General features: G+C 36.4%; 1 protein-coding gene across 1 annotated transcript in view; it reads right to left on the bottom strand.

The window, feature by feature from the left end:
- The window catches only part of LOC107083473 (retinal guanylyl cyclase 2-like), an 18,708-nt gene extending 4,180 nt beyond the window's left edge, over nucleotides 1-14,528 (bottom strand). Inside the window, exons 1-15 of the mRNA XM_015372721.1 lie at nucleotides 14,453-14,528; nucleotides 13,574-14,373; nucleotides 12,071-12,372; nucleotides 10,094-10,448; nucleotides 9,912-9,996; nucleotides 9,709-9,805; nucleotides 7,538-7,663; nucleotides 7,139-7,219; nucleotides 6,790-6,966; nucleotides 6,482-6,638; nucleotides 2,250-2,399; nucleotides 1,381-1,529; nucleotides 1,131-1,294; nucleotides 863-1,055; nucleotides 538-712 (exon numbers count right to left, since the gene is read on the bottom strand). Of these exons, the coding sequence (XP_015228207.1) occupies nucleotides 538-712; nucleotides 863-1,055; nucleotides 1,131-1,294; nucleotides 1,381-1,529; nucleotides 2,250-2,399; nucleotides 6,482-6,638; nucleotides 6,790-6,966; nucleotides 7,139-7,219; nucleotides 7,538-7,663; nucleotides 9,709-9,805; nucleotides 9,912-9,996; nucleotides 10,094-10,448; nucleotides 12,071-12,372; nucleotides 13,574-14,303 (2,941 nt within the window). The 5' untranslated portion in view covers nucleotides 14,304-14,373; nucleotides 14,453-14,528. The remainder of the gene's footprint in view (nucleotides 1-537; nucleotides 713-862; nucleotides 1,056-1,130; nucleotides 1,295-1,380; nucleotides 1,530-2,249; nucleotides 2,400-6,481; nucleotides 6,639-6,789; nucleotides 6,967-7,138; nucleotides 7,220-7,537; nucleotides 7,664-9,708; nucleotides 9,806-9,911; nucleotides 9,997-10,093; nucleotides 10,449-12,070; nucleotides 12,373-13,573; nucleotides 14,374-14,452) is intronic.
- Between the last annotated feature and the right edge of the window lie 4,649 nt (nucleotides 14,529-19,177).

Here is a 19,177-nt window from a genome sequence, read left to right as displayed (position 1 = left end):
CATCCATCCATCCATCCATCCATCCATCCATCCATCCATCCATCCATCCATCCATCCATCCATCCATCCATCCATCCATCCATCCATCCATCAGGGTTGCGGTGAGGCGGGGTAGAGAAGACAATTACCCTAACAGTCATGTTTTTAGACTGTGGGAGGAAGCTGGAGTACCTGGAGGGAGACCAGGCATCCAGGAGAACATGCAAACTCCATGCAGAAAGACTCTGGGCAGGTTATTAAAACCTTCTTACTGCAAGGCAACAGGGCTACAAACTGTGACACCATGCAACCCTGGTTGGTTTTCAATTAGCATAATCTTAAATTAACTATACTGTACTAACAAGTAATGTATTGCCATTCTCCCTTTCCTTTTAAGTGCCATAGGGAATGCATAGAAACTAGCTAAAAACCTGGAAAATAGAAACGTTGCAGTGTTCTAATCCCCAACCACTAATCAAAAAAATCCGCATTTTCTTAAAAGATGGATTCTTAGATACATATGCAGAACATAATCAGTGTTGCTTCCTGTTTGCCCACCTGAGTGAATTCCTATTCGTATTCTGACGGGCACATCTGGCATGTGTCGCATGTGGAAGGAGCCCACCGAGCTGAGGATGTTCAGAGACATGTTGGCAATCTCTGCAGCATGCTTGTTGCCGTTCCTCTTCGGCAGGCCCGATGCTACCATGTAAGCATCCCCAATGGTCTCCACCTAATCAAACCCACAAATATTATTTCATTTTCAAGGTCCAAATATGTTTTGCAAACTTCAAAATAATCATGTAAAAGAACTTGACAGCAACAGATTTTTTTTTTTTTTTAAATTAAGGTGCTTCCAGCAGTATTTAAATTTTCCTCTGACCTTGTAGACATCATGGTTGCTGAGTACAGCATCAAACAGCGTGTAGAGGTCATTCAGAAGATCAACCACTTCAATCGGATCACTGAGCGAGGAGATGGTTGTGAAACCCACAATGTCGCTGAAGTAGATTGTCACCTGATCGAAGTACTCTGGCTCCACTGTAGCGCCAGTCTTGAGAGCCTCAGCAACAGAACTGGAAGGAGGACACAGAGACAATTAAAAGAAAATTACAAACTGAAATATTATATTTGTCAATGAATTAACTCACGGTGGAAGCATCTCAGAAAGCAGCTTTTCTGTTCTCTGCTTTTCCACCTCCAGCTCTTCTGTTCTCTCTCTGATCAGATCTTCCAGGTTAGAGCTGTATTGCTCCAGCATCCTCAGCATGGAGTCTATGATATTGGTCTTCTTGCCCTTGTTTATGATCTTGAACTGGTAGGCATATGAAAGAGGATTAACTGATAGGTTTCTTTAATTGTAACGGCTGAACACATGAAGATAAGTGGTTGAGCAGTTACCCTGTCAAATATCTCATCAAAAGTTGGTCTGCGGTCAGGCTGTTCACTCCAGCACTGCTTCATTAGCTGGATACATTCAAGTGGAGCCTGATCCGGTGCGACTGTAGGACGGCACATTGGCGGAGGCTTTTTTACTTTACGGATGATTTCTGGGGATAAATGATGAAGATGGAACATGTTCAGTTTATTTTGAACAGGGGCAATATTTTACCAGGATAAAAGAATTAAAATTGGAAGAAATAAAATAATTGTAATTCAAGGCCAATTAATCAAACAGACCTGAAAACAGTAAAAATACAATATGATAAAATAAAATGTAAAAGGTTTCATTTTTTAAGCTTATTTTAAATCGCTTCTTAAACTGGAAAAGGAAAAGTTAAGTTCTACCAAAAACCCCTCATTCTTAAAGCTGAATTGTTCAAAATTTAGTTGCTGTGAAAGATTAATAAATAAAAGCTCCTAGACAGTGATTAAGTCTAAAAGTAAAGCATAGAATAATAATATAAAAAGAGCTATATTAACTTTATACTGTGAATTAAATATTCACCACTTAAAATTTGGACATTTCTATATTATCACCTGGTAATTTCTCTGCATAAAGAAGAAATTTACTTCTAATGTTTAAACCAGTGTGCCAGAGATTGTTTAATGGCTGATATTACCATCAACTTAACTAATGAAATAATGCTAAATGGCCAGTTTCATTAATATTTAATCTACCAAGCAACTAATTAAATGGGTGAAAGGAATCCATAATTAGTTCAGATGCATAAAGCAATAACAAAGTAACGATGCACATAACAATTATTTTACAGCAAAATTTTATCCGTAATTGAGAAATTAGAAATTCCCTCCATGGGAATCCAAACCTTCAGGGGGTAAATCCAGCATGCAGTACGGTGGCCCTCTCACTACCACCTCTTGAAGGATTATAGAAAAACTGTAAACATCTCCTTTGTAGGTTCCTTTGCGGTAATTTGAAAAGTCCCTGAGAAACTCAGGGGCGGTCCAGAATTGCTCTGAGAGAAAGAGAGGAAAGAGAAACAGATAAAGAAGCAGTCATGGGTTATATTATAGTCCCTTACATGGTTATATTAAGATAGTATACATGGTTCTATTAAGAGGAAGAAATAACCTAATATAACACTATGCCTTAACAAGAACAAAGAGAACTCCTCTTAACCACAAAACTACACATTTAGTGCTTTGTGAAAGCTGCTTGTTGAAGTGGTACTATCATCTTCTAGAGGAGATAAACTGCAGCATTTTAGGGAAATAAGTGAAGGGCAGGAATGTTTAAAATACATCAGGAAGATGTTTAAGACTAAAAGCTATAGTTGGAGATTTGATTAAAGGGCAAAGTGTGTAAACTGGTGAGTTTGAGAGGGTAAAGTAGGAGGCTTCCATATGTTTATTTGTGAAAATGTGTTTAAAATGGATAACAGTGGCAACAGGAACATCTTGGGCTTGATTGTAAGACAATATATATAGAAGAGCTAAAAGAGGAATTTTCTAAGAAACCACAGGGAGAGTGTTTAAATGTCTCTCTTGAATAAATATAGAGGGCCTGATGTTAGAGGAATCCAAGTACAGAATGATAAAGCAGCACGGGCAAAAAAAATAAATAAATACTTGCACGTCCAATAAGTGGGCTTGTTGTTGATGGAGTAGGAGGAGATTATGATCTATTTTATGATTTCTAGAAAATAATAGTAATTCTGATTCATATTTTTAATAGTGCACTTTGCAGTATAGTATCTTAAAGTTCTTCAAACAAAAGTAAAATTAATAGATTAAAATATTTAAAAACATCCTCTGCTGCTGCATGCATGCTTATCCAGGAGAAGTGTGGAAATAAACTTTTTAGCAGTCTGACTGTATGATCTGTGTCATGATCTCCTGATTAGGTGTTTTGGCTCTGTTCACGTTTTCACTCTGAGTTTTTTAGTTACACATTGATTTGTGTCATTATGTTTATAAGTGATTAGTTTCATTTCAATTTAGTGTCATCTAAGTTATTTTCAAGTTATTTTTAAGCACTATTGTATTTCTTGCTTATTCTCTGTTGTCCCCTTGTGCTAGTCTCCGTTCCCATAGATCCCTTCTAGTACCTGCTCCCAATCAGTTGATTACTTCATTCATTGTTCTGTTTGGCATATATATTTACTCTTCATCTGTAGTTATTGTTTGCTGGATTCTCTTCATTCCCTCCTTAACCAATGTGTTCCCCTTTGTTCTGGATCCTGTTCCTTGATCAGTTATTTCTGAATTTATGCTTCTGTTGCTACCACTCGTTATTAAATCTGCAAGAAGCTACCTCAGCTTCCATCTCTGCAATGGGGTCAAACCTCCACACAACTTAACAGATCTGATTGAATTGTCTCTGCAAAGTGTGTGGAGATGACTTGAGATAAATTGGCACTTCATAAATAAACTGAATTGAATTAAATTTTAAAAGTTTGAATATAACATACAACCTGGAAAAGCTGAGTGCTCTTCTCCCAAACCACCTCTGATAGATTAGTCAGATTTAAAGCAAGATTAAGGTCTAAACTGTTGGATTTATCTCCACCAAGGGCTAAAGAAAAATAATCCAGTCAGCCTAATTTTTTTTTCTTTCGTCGTTGGCCCAGGCATGACCTCTTGTTTTGAGGGGATTTTCAACTACTACAGGGAGGCAAGGTTTATGTATCTGAAATGTATGTAAGGAAGATTTTTTTTTATCATTTAGCTTAAAGAATGCATCAAAGGAAAAAACTTCAGGCGTTTCAGGATCATGTAGCTACCAAGAGCCAGTTCCAGTCATTAGTTGCCCCTGCTTCTGTCAGTGTGCTCCAGGGCAGCAGTGGCCACAATGTAGCTTATCAGCATGAGTATGTGAATGGGGCAATGACTGAATAATGTAGCTAGATTATATCTGCATTAATATTAATTTAGTGCTTCGAGGTCCCCTGCCTTGAAAGACACTACGTCCGGATCATAAATTTACTATGCTAGCACAGCTATTCGACCCTTAGCATGTTGTCCAACAGAAAAAATGCATTTTAATTAATATACTTCAAAAGTTAAACATGTGTGAAGTCTTAGCAGCAAGAGATCATTGTTTTGACACTGAAACACAGAATCCTAGTTAAAGGTTGAAAACTATGCAACATTTAGAATTTGCAAGAGTTGCTTAGCAACAGTAAAGTAAATACTGAAAAAGAATAGGAAAGTAACAAGGTACGTTTAAGGTGAAGGCTTTGTGACAAACTGTAACATAAATTTTAACTCGAAACCGTGTACATAATCTCCGCAGAAAATTGTTTTCCCGCAAAAACATTTATAAGGCCTGATCTTCAAAGAATCAAAATAATGAACATTAAATTGTATGGGGTGGAAAAAAATATATGTGTAATTAGTGGGGATGACCTAAAAAGATTGCAGGTGAAACGTTAAGATATGCTAACAGGTATGGCCGGCCCTATTTAAATAAGCATATAATGTGTACTACTAGCAATTTGAGATTGGTCACGTTCTAAGTCACGGAGTAGGAGGATGATAACAATCATTTCGAAAATATTAGCAATAATGATAATATGATAATAATGTAGAGTATGTCTTATAAATGCCCGTGAATATTAAAGTACATCATGCAAAATAATTGAAAGATGAAATCAACTAATTTAAATCATAAAACCATAAAATCTTCCTCATTTTCAGTCATTATCTTTTCCATTTTTGTTTAATTACGTAAAGATTGTCTTGTCTTGCAGTACCTATGCATTAATCTGTGCTGGCCTGCACAGATGTCTTTATACCCACTAAGTAATGAAAGTTTTTTTTATTTCTAAAAGTTTAAATATGTTTATATGCACACAGAATCTCTCCTCTTCTCTCCTCTCTCTGGCCACAATGACAGTAGAAAGTATTACATGTGAGTTCCCACTCGACTTTTAGACATTATTTTCAACATCATATAGATGCAAACAGGTTGTATTAACATCCTCCACTCATAAACTTGTGCAGTTTGGTCATTACAATATAATCTATATCATCTTTAATGCACACACAAAAACAGGTTTGCAAGCACTATCTATTGAACAGCACAGTGATCAGGTCCATGCAAAACATTAGAAAAGGGGCATAAAATATGAAACAGTGATGCAGTAAACTAAAGGACCTTTATGTTCTGTTGTGATAGAAAACTTTAGTCACTCAGCAAAAAGTTTTTTATCGGTGGATAAAATAATCTCTGGTGTTTAACTTTTAACATTTCAATCATTTGCCAAAAGATTTTCATTCCTGTTCAGTGTTTTTTAAATGTGTGCAACTTCACAACAATATTTAAACATCATAGATTTATTTCACATAAACAACAGAATGGAGGAATCAATATATTTAACTCCATTACTTTCCTATGCATCCACATTCTCACACCCCTTACTGTTTTAATTTATATTATGCATAGACCGAATAAAACTTACTGTAATATGTTAAATAACCATTTGCAAATGTTTCAGTCTTAAAACTCTGTAGCAGTCTATGAAAGTAAAATAAAAATACAGACAATACTGATGCAAACAACAGACTAAGAGCAAGTCAGAGATGTATGGGTTGGTGGACAGTTTCTGGTCCATTCTGAAACATCCAGTATATTATGAAAGAAAATTATTAATTTATCAAAGATTGGAAGTTTTTTAACTTTGAAAAATAAATGGTGAACATAAAAAAAATAATAACAGTAAAGTTCAGAACTGTAATATTTTTATTTATTTAATCAGTTTTGGTTGTCAGTTATTTGCGTTTTAGCAGATACCCAAATTTCTGGTTAGTGTTTGAAAAGATGTTGAAAAATAAGAACTATAAGCTGATTCAGCTTTATAAAAAGTTGTTAAAAAAGGAACAAATTTCCCATTATGTCTTTTTTAAACAGCATTAGACAGAAAAAAGTAACCAGGTCACTTTTACTCTATTCTGGTTTTACTTTAGCAATTTCTTTAGAGGTTACCGGTACTTTTATTTACACTGAAGTAAAGCTTCAATAAACTAACATCGTATGGCTTAGTAATCTAACTGGGTCAATCTAACTGTGTATTTTTGCAGACAAAGGTTGGGTTACCTTCTGGTGGGGGTTCTTCAAAGGGAGCTTTCTGAGACTCTAGCAGCTCATTGAAGCCATAGTCTGTAATTTTGAGAACAAAGCGCCCGTCCACCACACAGTTTCTAGATTTAAGTCGGCCGTGGGGGAAATCTCTGTGGTGAAGATATTTCATTCCCTGAAAACACATGTTGAACATTGTTTGTTAGTGGTCAGCTAAAAAACACATAAAAAAGGTTTTAAAGATATTGACCAATTGACTCTAAAACTCCCAAAATGGCATAAGAAATAGGTTTCTGCAGAATGGAGAGTAAAGTTTAATTGTTTACCTTAATAAGATCAAGTAAAAGTGAGGACTTAAACATCCAGTCTAATTTAACATCTTCGTTCCTAAGCAGGTCCTGCAGGCTGCCACGTGAGCAGTGCTCTGTCACCACAGCAAACATGTAGCCGTCCAAAAAAAAGCCCAGGAAGGGATTTACATTCTCATTTCTTAGGTCCTTCATCTGCAGAAGACAAATGAAACGTGTAAGTTTCAATTGAAATTGAATATATTGTTTCTTCTCTCATTTCTTTTATGATCAATGTTCTGTTTATTATTATTTCTCACAGCTAAACAAGTTCAGTTATAAGCACTATATTCAACTGATTAATCAGCAAAGTGTATTATCAGCCCACCTTTGTGAAAATCTTGGTTGTGCTTTGTTTCATCTCTTTGAATTGGCCTTCCTCAAATTTCTTCAGCCAAACCCAGTCACCCTACAAGATGGAGCACATTTTTTGTTTTTATTTATTAATTTTTTCTTTTTCAGAGAAGCCATATCATGGTTTCAAGTTAGAAATACAAATAAAAGGAAACTGGCATCTCTAAAAAGAAAGTATCCTTTAAATTTATAACGTTAAAACAATATTTGTAATCCTAAGATTCCTATTAAATCTTCAGCATGCTTAACAAATAATTGCAGTTTCACTAACTTCAGGAAATAGTTCTGACCAATTCAGCTGACTGACAAACTAAAACCTGTCTTAAATCACAATTTTTTGGATATTGAATAGTCCAAAAGCACTGTAACCCACCTCATACACAGCAACATTTGAATTCTCGTGTGTTGCGGTTTGCATGCTGTTTACAGAGTGGGAGGGGTCTGCAGACTTTTCATCCAGAGCACTCCTGGACTCACTCAGGTCCTCTAAAGTAATTTTCTGCGAGAGCAAACATAATATAGGAGTGATTCATTTAAAAAGTTTTACAAAGTGCATTAAGCTTGTACAATTTTAGAGTGGAATGTTCTTCACATTTAACAGTTTTGATGGAGAAAATCTGAAAAGGTTTAGTTATTGATGCTAGGAACATAAAGAATAAAAAACTGACAAATTAAAAAGAAGGAGAAGTTTTAGGAACATACATATAATTTCTGGAAGCCTTTATATTTAGGGCCTGATCTGCTTAGATCCCAATTTAATCCCAATTGAATGTGTGCACAAAATTGATAGTAGGATCAAAAATGGTTTGGACCCCCAATTTAAAAAAAGGATTTGTGTCTGTTACTGACAATCACCATGGAGACTTTGGAAGGGAAGAGTGGATTTATTTTTTGTGTCCCAAATGCAACAGTGATTTCAGAGCAGTTGCAACTGCGGGCGGCAAGTGTAATTGCTCTGTTGAGAAGATTTAGGTGGAGATCAACAAAGAGGACCCCTTTCCTTTGTATGAAATGAACAAAAACCATAGGATGACTTGGAAGCAAAACACACAGCCAGGAGGCCTCTGGCATCTGGATCCTTTCATCTGTTACAACAAAAATGTGTTTTTTTTTCAATTGTATTTTTTATTTTATTTTGCTTTTATTCTATCAAACATAATATGTTTGGTTTGCCATCAGAAGTTAATTGGGAAAAAAAAACTGTCTAAAAACTGATTAAAGACAAACTAGAAAGTAAAACTTTTATCAAATTTTCTCTTAACATTTATCATCATTCCTAATGTTTAACTTTCTTCAGCCAAACCCAGTCACCCTACAAGATGGAGCACATTTTTTGTATTTATTTATTAATTTTTTTTTTTTTTCTGTTTCAGAGAAGTTATATCTTGGTTTCAAATTTACCAATGTTGCAATATGTTACATAAATAGTTTAAATTTCCTAAAGAAACTATTAGGAATAATAGTCTATTTACTTCAGCTAGATCCCAAAATGAAAAGAAGTAATGGTCAAGTCAAATGCGTCCCAACACCACACCCCCACTAACCCTACCTCTCAAATGAATGCGGCATTGATGGACAGCACACCAGAAAAAACACTCGGAAAGTGTAATAGAATGATCCATAGTTTGGACATATGAACATACATTTTTGTTACTATTTTATTCCAAAAAAAGCATTGATTATTAGATGATATGTCTCTACTTTTTTAGTTTTTTGGGAGTCCAAATAAATAAACACCTGCATGGAAGATACTCTCTATCCAGTCATAGCACCTATGCCTTTTCGTTGCCACAATGTGGGAAGAAATTTTTGAATTTTATGTTTGTACCTGACTTTCAATATATTCTAGTAAGTAATCACATTATTATAACTTCCTCCCAGTATTTTGCATGTCGTGATGCTTAGTGTATGATCTGCTTATTCAACCACGCTAAATGGATTTTGCCTGTTATTTCTCAGATTTCAAATAGATGCAATTCTGGTTTGCTAATAGACTTGCTTTGCAAGTGGCATCAAGCTTCTTCTGTGTTTTCTTACACATAAACCTGTAGTACACTTGGACTTTCATGATATAGCTGAAAACAAGAGAGGATGTCAGCATTTAATATGAAATTATCTTAACTGAAACAGCCAAGAAATTGATCTGTCTGAGAACAAAGCATAATTTATCATTCATTTGTAGTACACTAAAAATGGGCACTTGTGGATAAATTTATAGAGAAGTAAGGACATATCAGGGTTTCTTAGAGAGTCATATTCCTACAAAAGCTGTGATGCATGACTGTGCATGACTTTGTGGATTCAGGGTAAACTGTTGACCAGTTCAATTTGCAGAAATGCAATCCTGACATAATTTTGTGTCGTGTTTCTTTTATCCTTTCTAAAAAAAAATTCAGCCTTTTGATTAAAAGTCTTCCTTTTTGATATAATGAATAAAACTTCCAGCAAATTAGTTAAACTTTGCACATTTGCTCTAAATATTTTTTTTTTGAGGTAAACAATGCAGAGATGAAGCGGTGTGCTAATGACTGGTTTGCAGCTTGCCTTTTTGCTGAGCTGAGGATTGATAAAAGTGAGATCTTCTAAAGTTAGCAGGATCCGATTGGGTCCTTTGATCAGCTGTATTTGTTGAAGTCGTCTCCTACCAAGCAATAACATAAAATGTTAAAAACAAAATTAGACAACCCAGTGACAGTAATTCTTTCTAGAAGTAAGCATCAGTAATCAACCATCTTGGAGGATCTTACCTGATGTAAAGAGTTATGAAGAGTCCTCCAACAGCCAAACAAAGGATCACAGCCAACACTATTATTATGTAAGACACCTCCACACCTAAAAACAAGAACATGTCACGTTACAGGGTTAGAAGAGTTGGTTGGACAAGTGTTGAAGTGTGGATACCAAAGGCCAACTCAAAAGGCCCGCTCACCTCCTGTGCAAATGACGTTCTTATCAAACCAACAGCGGGAGTCTGCTGTTGGAGGGGAGCCTCCTGGAAAATGGATAGATCTCCCTGCAAAACGAAGCACCCCTGCCTTTAGGTCCACATAGTAGGCCTGGTACAGCTGACTGCTTCTTTTGTCAGAGTCCAAGACGACGTAGTTGGTCTTAACTTCCCCGCTTGAGTCCACCTGAACCTTCTGATTGAAGCCATTAAAACTTGTGTTCTTGGTGAAGTAGGCCAGATTTGATCCTGAAAGGCGCATGCCTGCTTTCCTGGCATTATGAATTGACCTGGCCAGCAGGTAGATGCTGTTGTAGATGGTTCCAAACAGAGGGTTAACCTGCAGAGCAGAGTACACATTTTACTGGGGGTACAATAGAAAGCATAGGTATTTTTCTAAACAGACAGGCAACTGGAAACTAAATAACCAACTACTGATTGAAAAGAAAAATTCATTTAGATCCTATTTTTTTTCTCTCCCCTTAAAGCGTCTGTCATGCTACTTCATTTTATATCATTGTTTGAATTATAACTAGAACTGCACCATTGTAATTACACTTTCTATATTAACAACACATGATTTTAATACAGTGCATCTAACTATGCACACACCTTAAAATCTTTCTTGCTTTGTCATTTATTTGCTTTTAAATTTTAGACCAACACAAAATAATAGCACATAGCTACATTAACTGGACCATTGTATGTGGTTTAATCTATATCATTATGTTGTAGCTCTGGTTAAAAATTTAGAGTCATTATTTTGCTGGAGTTTTTTTTTTTATTATTATTGACTCCATACATCAAGGACTTTAACTAGCCTTCCTGTCCTAACCTGAAGAAAACAGTCCACACAGCATGATGCTGCCACCACCGTGTTTCATGACTGGAATGGCATGTTCAGGGTAATGTGCAGATTTTGTTTTTTAAAATATGTAACATTTTCTCCTCTGCCAGCTATTTTAATGCTATTTTTTTAGAGCACTTTACATTATGTTTGTTGTGTTCCTTACATTTTAGAAACCTGAGAATAGGAATTGTTATGTTGCTTTTTCAACACTGGGCCTTTCTTTCCATACCTTTGGACGAATGCTATGTTCAACCAATAGTTTACTCTCTATAACCTCTGCTGTTTTACTGTGCTGTGCTGTACTTTTCCTCCTTGCACAAGCTTGCCAGCTAGTGTTGTGCTGATGCCATTTTTTGGCCTACGATACCGATTACGAAAACCTGGCTGTGCAGTATTGGCCGATACCTATACCATACTAACACCATCTGTTTGAAATCGATGTTTGTGTATATATGAAAAACTGCATATTACTTGGATGTAAAATAATTGCCATCATGGCTTTGTCAAGCTGCTGCCTACCTTTGTGAAGCAGGAAAAAGACTAATACAAAGTGAACCCTGTAGAACTTTTTATTGCCTACCTGGAATGGGTGACAATAGATGAATAAACATTTGGCTCTCAAAATGGTATTGGTGCACTATTTGTCGGTACTCGCCGATACCGATACCGATACCACCATTTTAGTGCTGGATCGGTATCGGTGCAACACTATTGCTAGCCTTGATTTTTTTTTTTTTAGGTATTAGATTGATTGACTTCATTATTGATGTCCAATGTGTAAGATATAGCTTTTAAACCTATTCCTGTTTTTGATTTCTCTACAGCTTTTTTTTCCTTGCCTGTCTGCTGTCTGATGCTGCCTCTTCACTAAAGCTCTCAACTAAACTCCTATCAGAAATAAATCTTTGCTTCCCAGGAAAAACAGAGAGCATAAAAATTTAAAACATCTACATGCTGTAACAATTGGAAAGTGTTTTTTTATTTATAAAAAAAGCTATAAAGAAAGGGTAGCGTAGCATAATCTAATTAATGCTTAACAAATAGAGTGGACAATGGAAAATTAAAGAAAACGATGAATCTATCTAATGATGTGACATTTCAACTTTCCCTACCTGCTCAGCTTGCACTGGCAGAAACATCTCCTGGCTTGTCTTGGCTGCATTGAACGCCTCATTGAAAGACTGCTGCTCAGAGGCCACAGTGATGGTGAGGACAGCATCGTAGGCCTCCCTCAGAAGACTGTCATTTTGGAGAGGGAAGTGGGAGACGTTGCTGTAGGACAAGCTGTAGTGGAGAGTATCGTAGGGCACAAACACGTACTTCCCTGAAGTCATCCCCATCTTGTGTGCCTTTGTGAGAAAAGTGGCCTGGTAGCTGCCACCAACCAGGATGGAGTGCATACACATTACGATAACTGAAAAATATAATGGTGATAACACAGTGTTTGTACTTTTTAATTATCATATTCTACCACTTTTTTAAACTCTTTTTTATTAGCCATAATTATATTTGATGCAACTAAAACAAATAAATTGTCAATGATGAAATCCAAAAATTGAACTTCTTTGTTTTTTTTTTTGGGAATGTCATCCAGCACCAGAACTTTGATTTTCAGTGCTATATTTGCAACAGAAAAATAATTTTTCTTTTGATTTTATATCACAAACATAGACCTGCACAGTGTCTTATAAATGTATTAGACAGCTCAAACATTCACGTTATGTATTTTTATACTCATTAGAGAACATTAGTCAACAAATATCACATGTCATGAAGACCAAGGAGCAGAGTCGAAACAAGCTAGATTTCATCCCATTGACCTGTGAAGAAGATAAATAGAGGGCTCGGATAAAACTTTATGCTAAGCTTTGGACATCTCGTGAAGCATCTTTCAGTCTTTTATATTAAATTCAAAGGTTGACTTTATCTGACAGGCATAGTGGAGGTGGAGAATTTTAATCTAAGAAGCATCAAAAGACCTATGGTTTCTGTGGGCGGGCTGTAGAGGTTCACAGCTCAGGCAGGATAGCCAGGACAGCTGCTGGCTGTTGACTCTAAAAATCTGACTTTTTTTAAAACTTGCAAGAAAGAGTTGGATACAGCATCTATTGTGCAGATGAGTGTAGCCATGTAGGGGACAAAGTAAACAAATGACCAAGATTAAACTTTCTGGCATGAGTGCAACCTGTTATACACATTAAAATTACTTCCACAGATATATATGGTGTTGGTAGCATCATGACACTGGTGGATGCAGCAACATGGCAGCTGATCTCATAAGATGGAAAGGTGGATTAATAGAATAGGTTAGTTTAAAGAAAATCAAAAAGAAAAGGCCAATTTGTTGCAAGACTTGAAGAGATATGTCCATGTATGGAAACACTAGTCAAACTGACTGAGCTTGAGCTAATTAGCTATTAAAAATGGGTTTCAGTCTTCATGAGCTGATGGAGACATACCCCTAAACATCTTGTAGCTGCCGTGTTTCAACTCAATTTTCATCACATCAAATCTCAAATAAACAATAAATTTTACAACTATGTGACAAGGTTTAAGAAATGATTTTGTCATTAAGCTAAAACTAAACAGTAAGATATATATCCTGATAAACTCACCCCTTATTTCTCCTGCACTTTGGATCTTTCTCAGCGTGCGCTCCACCTCAGTATCATTCAGACCCATAGCTGAGACCAGAGCCACAGGAAGCCCCTTCCTCCTCAGTCCATCAGCCACCCTCCCAGCAGTGTCTATCCAGAGGTCTTCATTAGAGGAGATCACCACGGAGCCGGCCCATCTGAAATGCTTAAACACTGTGAACAGCACGTCCACGGAAAACGGGACAGTCCGTGCAAAGGTTGGGTATCCAATGGTGCGATCCAGCTCGTAGGTGACGCAGCTGAAGGAGAACAGCGCCTTATCCCAGTTTTTTGCCAGCAGAGAAGCAGCGATGCAGTATCCAGGGTTGGTGGGACCCACAAACGCGTCCGCTGCACCGTCATAGTAAATGTAAGCCGTCAGGGCTTTGGAGGTTTCGCAGGGCTCCTGCAGAATAATGAAGTCCATCGTTAGACCCAGATCCAGACCGGGGTCTCCATTGATCCTGCTCACAGCGAGTCTGGCCGCTGCGGTGGGAAGGGCCCTGAAGTAAACAGGGTCGCAGTTCCAAGGCCCCAAAACCCCCACTTTGAATATTAGACAGTGAACACAGCAGGGGAAGGTAAGAACCCCCAGCAGAACCCATAACAGGAAGTTACAAAGGGGCAGCGTCGGTAAAGTCGTTCTGCTTTTTATTATGGGCATGCATGGATGGTTAGAGTCCCAACCATTTGGAGGAATATGTTGCATTTTCCTTCCAGGGTGTCCAAGGTAGTGAATAAATGTATTCACTTCAACTGACTATTCAAACCCATGGCACCTGCAAATAAAACACAGATATCAGAAATACCCTTTTTTTTTTTAAACTAAATCACTATCATCAGTGACCTACAACCTACCATGTATTTTTTTTACCATCCTGGATCCGAAGAGACAATCTTAAAGGTGCCTTCTCGGATCTGAGCGTCTACCATCATCCCGTCCTTACCTATCCACTCTTGTGTCGCTCAGAAGGAGAACCAGCCCGCTCATTGCTAGGATTATGGGCTGGAAGTGACAGGAGGCGCGTCTAGGCGTTTGGAGACAACTTCAGCACCCTGGAGAGCTACTTACGTTCCTCACTCAGTGTCTCTGAAGACTCATGGGCGTTTCCACAAACAGGAGAGACAACATGTCCGAAAAAATATCTGACTTTTGATTCCTTTTTATGTTATTTAATCACGGTGAAAAATAAAGAAAAGAAGGAAGAAATTACAAAAAAAGTATTAGGGAAAATAATCAACAAGCCCCTGATCCTTATTTAGATTTTTTCTTTAAAAAAGAAAGAGTTTTAAAGTCTTTTATCTACAGGGGAGGCTGGTGTCGGTCAGGCCCATTCAGTGAAATCCTCCCAAAGTGACCTAGGGTCCAAACGCAGGTGATACTGTCTAATCCATTTTCAATGAGGCATAATGTAAGAGGATTGACAGCAGGCCTTAGTCCACTCTAAAAGTGCTGTACTCCTGTAGTGGAGGCCTTCTCTTTAAAGCATAACATACATTTTTTATGCTAAGTTTCAGAATTGAATTGAATTAGATTTTTTTTTTTATTTAAGCAATAAAAATGTACTAAAGTTTGCACAAGTACCCCCATTCCCCCTAAATCATTTAAATGTTGTCACTTGATAGTTATATGTGTTTCAATGTGGTTTTATTCTTTTAGACAAACATACATTGCACAATTATCCTGTTGATAAAAATAATGAAGAGAAAGAAAAGGCAAATATTGACATTAATTTACATCCACTGTTCTTCTATTAGTACAGTACAGAACCTTCTTCCTTTGGGGTATATATCTACCAGTATGGTCAATATTGAGGCCTATAAAAGTACAGTCCATGAATTTGGAGTCAATAATTTGCAAAGTGGCTAGAGATCAGCCATTTTTTAGGAAGACGATTGTTTCATTTTATCATGTTTTGCCTCAGATTCCCAGTTGGATTTAGGACTGGATTGCTATTCTACTGGATGGTGAGTCTCCACCCTGTTATTAGCTACATCCCTCTTTCCATCATACTAGTTAAACCGTTCCTGCTGAAGGGACAGTCCCCACCACCACAATGTTTCACTAGAGATATGATCAGAATATGACCTGGGTGATGTTTAGTGTTGCTTTTTTTAGCAGCACAAAGCTTTTACAGAAACAGAGATGAACAAGAACAACTTTTCTCTGTTTTTTTTGTTTGTTTTTTAATAGGCCTTCTCATGGGTTTCCTATCGATACTGTTTTGAGTTTAGGGCAGCTCTTCTGTCTGAAATTCTTTAGATTGTTCAGACCTCTTGGCTTGTTTACTTATTTAACTTTGCCAGAATAATTAAATGACTTTAGCAGGTTTAGAATTTGATCCCATTCTCCCCATTAGGACTTCTGGTTCTAATGTGACAAAATGCCAAAAATATAAATAAATTTGGGGGGTTTAGTACCTTTGCTATGCACTGTATTTATAACAAAAAGAACTACTATAATGCGTTGAGAAGGATCATTGCTTTCTATGGAAACAAACGTCAGCTACAGTGCACCAAGCTGGCAGCCCTGTGATTTAATTGTCCTAATATGCCCACAGTACAGGTCCCACACATTAAATGAATTTGTTTCCTGGTAGAGAGGGAGTAATTACTGATAACAAAGGGGCCATCCCTAAGGTCCCCTGAGCTCTGCTGTGTTTTGTGTGCGTCAGTCATTTAGAATCACTTTTTTTTTTAAATCGGTCAGCCAGATGTGAGAAGCAAGTTGTCATAAAATTGGAAGATTAATGGGTGACACAATAAAAAATAGGGGATAACATTTGGGGGATATTTACAGAACAATAATGCTCATAATAAAGGAAGGAATTAAGTCAGAGAGGTGAATTCAGCAAACATCGGGTTAGAACTCTCTGGATATGTAAAACAGAGATAAAATGACCCAGCCCTTCTCTCTCTTTCTCTATACATATCTTTTACTGTGTCAATTTTTAAAATAACTTTTAACTATATGTACAACCAAACTAAAATCTTACTATATTTAAAGTAGAAAATATAAATAATACTCAATATTATTAAGCATAAAAGCCTTTAGGTGTAAAGTGAAAGCACCTTTGCTGACCTACATCCCTCCTAAGCTGAAGAGCCTCTTAAACGTAACACCTTAACAACCATGTCCCGCATCCAGGAATAGAGGACAGAAATGATGACACAGCTCATGTCGAGCGCAGTGAGCAGGGAACACAACACAGCACGGTTGTGCTCCTGAGACAGGCTTCAGGCAAACATATAATGATGTTTAAAAGTGATCCATCATAAACAGAAGAAAAACAAAAACATTTTAACAATGCATTAAATACTTAAATAAACTTCCTATTAAAATCATATAAGTCATATTATATACTTGTCTCATACAGAGGAACAACAAGGACGATAAGGGCAAATGATAGAAACAAATTATTTATCATCCTCTTGAAATGATGAAACAGAACAAGGTTTTAATGGAAAAGATTACATCAGTAAATGCTGAATGAAGACTCAGGGAACCCTGAGTTTTAAGGTGCCTTTGTCCATTTTATACTCCTGTGGAGGCAGTTTAGTTGGAACAAAGAAACTATCTTGTATATTTTCAATGGCACTAATATAATATAATATAAAATAATATAAAATAATATAATATAATATAATATAATACTAGAGACTATATATATATATATATATATTTATATTTATATTATAATTATAGTTGCTATATGTATCTATATATATGGCAGCCCACTGCTCCCCAAGGAGATGGGTTACATGCAGAGGTAAATTTCTCCAGTGTGAGATCAATAGAGTTCAATATTTTTTTTATTTTTGTATTTATTATACTGTCATTGATTTATAATGATCGGCCCTTTATAAATTTCATTTTATTCTGCTTTAAAAGTAGATTTTGGTATCAGGATGTAAGTTTCAATCCAGAGAATTGCTGCTATAGATTCTACATTCATTGTAAGCTTTTAAGCCTGAAGGTGTCTAAATCTGACAGTCATTCAATACCACTTTAGTGACAATTGCTTCATCTCTTCTGCCACCTAGTGGAATATTACGGTGGTTGTTTGTTGAGGAAATACATATATTCCTGAATAGAATTATATGTTTTATATTTTTATTGTGAAAAATGAAATTAAAGCAAAATTTTGAATTATTTCAAATTTTAGTTTGTTTATTTTATTTTATTTTATTTTCAAATCCACATGGAGTCAGTTACCTGGACACTTATTTACATAAAATACTACTAATGCTTTCAATATATTTTGGTGATAGGAAACATTTTTTTGTTTTGAAAATTCCCTGGTGTGTCTTTCTAGGATGATATTTAACTATTTTAAGTACACTGCATGGGTTTGTGCTATGATGCTGTTCTATGGAGAAAAGTTACTGATTGTTGGGCTTGGACTGTTGACTCGAATGTTTATCTGCATTGCAGGCATATGACAATATTGGCAAAACTGCCTAAAAAATGTCCTTTTCGCAAACAATGGACAGTTAAAACAATCATGCTATCAATAGCTGCCAACAGATTCCAGAGGAAAGGGTTTGACAAAAAACTGCAAAAGACCCCCACAAAGACTTGGCGACAGCAACAAAGGACAATTTGGTTTTCTGAAGTGCTCCATGCCTGAACTCCAAAAGGTATGCTTTTAAAGTCAGCTACAATTTTCTAACAATTTTATTGATACACCAAAGAAGTTTTAGGATTTAATCGAGAAAATAAATTACAGAAAATGTTCAGGCATTTGGTTAAGTACAACAACTGGAGGAAAAAGAATGAACTATGTGCTAAAATAGAAAAACCCTCACCTTGCCTACAGAAAAGCATATGGTAGTTAGCAATATGCTGGTGAAGATTCCAGCATATTGGGAGTCATTCCAAAAAAGTTAAAAAACAATCCACTGGACTTTGTTTCCAAGTTTGAAGACATTTTCCCTTGGCATCTAGGAAGCTTTTTTAATTAAAAATGCTTTTAAAGCTTTTTTAAAAATCTGCAGGAAGCAAAGTCCAGTGGATTTTTTTTTTTTTATAACTTTTTTGGAATGCAGTTAGCAATATTCTAGGACTGCTATTTCTTACTCTGACTTTGGAAGTCCACAAGAATTGTAAGTCTATACATTCAAGTATCATGTAGCTTTGGGACTAAATTTCATGCCATATTGGAGTCACTAGGAAGACCGTTTTAGTCATTAGACTTGAACTCTACTCAAACCTGTAAACTGCAGGCCTTAGCCTATGTAAATTGTGTTGAAATACCACAGAAACATTCATGCAAATGTTACTTTTTGAGAAGTCAGACTGGAATTCCTGTGAATGCAGCAACAGGAAACGTCTTGGTTTCCGTTCACATTATATATTATCAGTGAAATCAGCAAAGTTAACTTGAGGCCAAAATAAAACAGACCGCGGCCCCATTTTTGCGAGAAATTTCCACAAGGAGGCGCCAGACAGCAGCGACTCTGCGAACCCTTGGACAAAGACCGGAAGTTCGACGGGTTGTCTTTCAAAAATAAAACCACAAAAAAGTTTGAGAGGGAGTATAAAAATTGCCATTTGGCGCACATTTTGGACATTTGAAAGAA

Source organism: Cyprinodon variegatus, unplaced genomic scaffold, assembly GCF_000732505.1.
Source record: "Cyprinodon variegatus isolate N-32 unplaced genomic scaffold, C_variegatus-1.0 Scaffold75, whole genome shotgun sequence".
Lineage (NCBI taxonomy): Eukaryota > Metazoa > Chordata > Actinopteri > Cyprinodontiformes > Cyprinodontidae > Cyprinodon > Cyprinodon variegatus.
The sequence above is the reverse complement of the archived record's forward strand: the minus strand, read 5'-3'. Positions and strand labels throughout refer to the sequence as shown.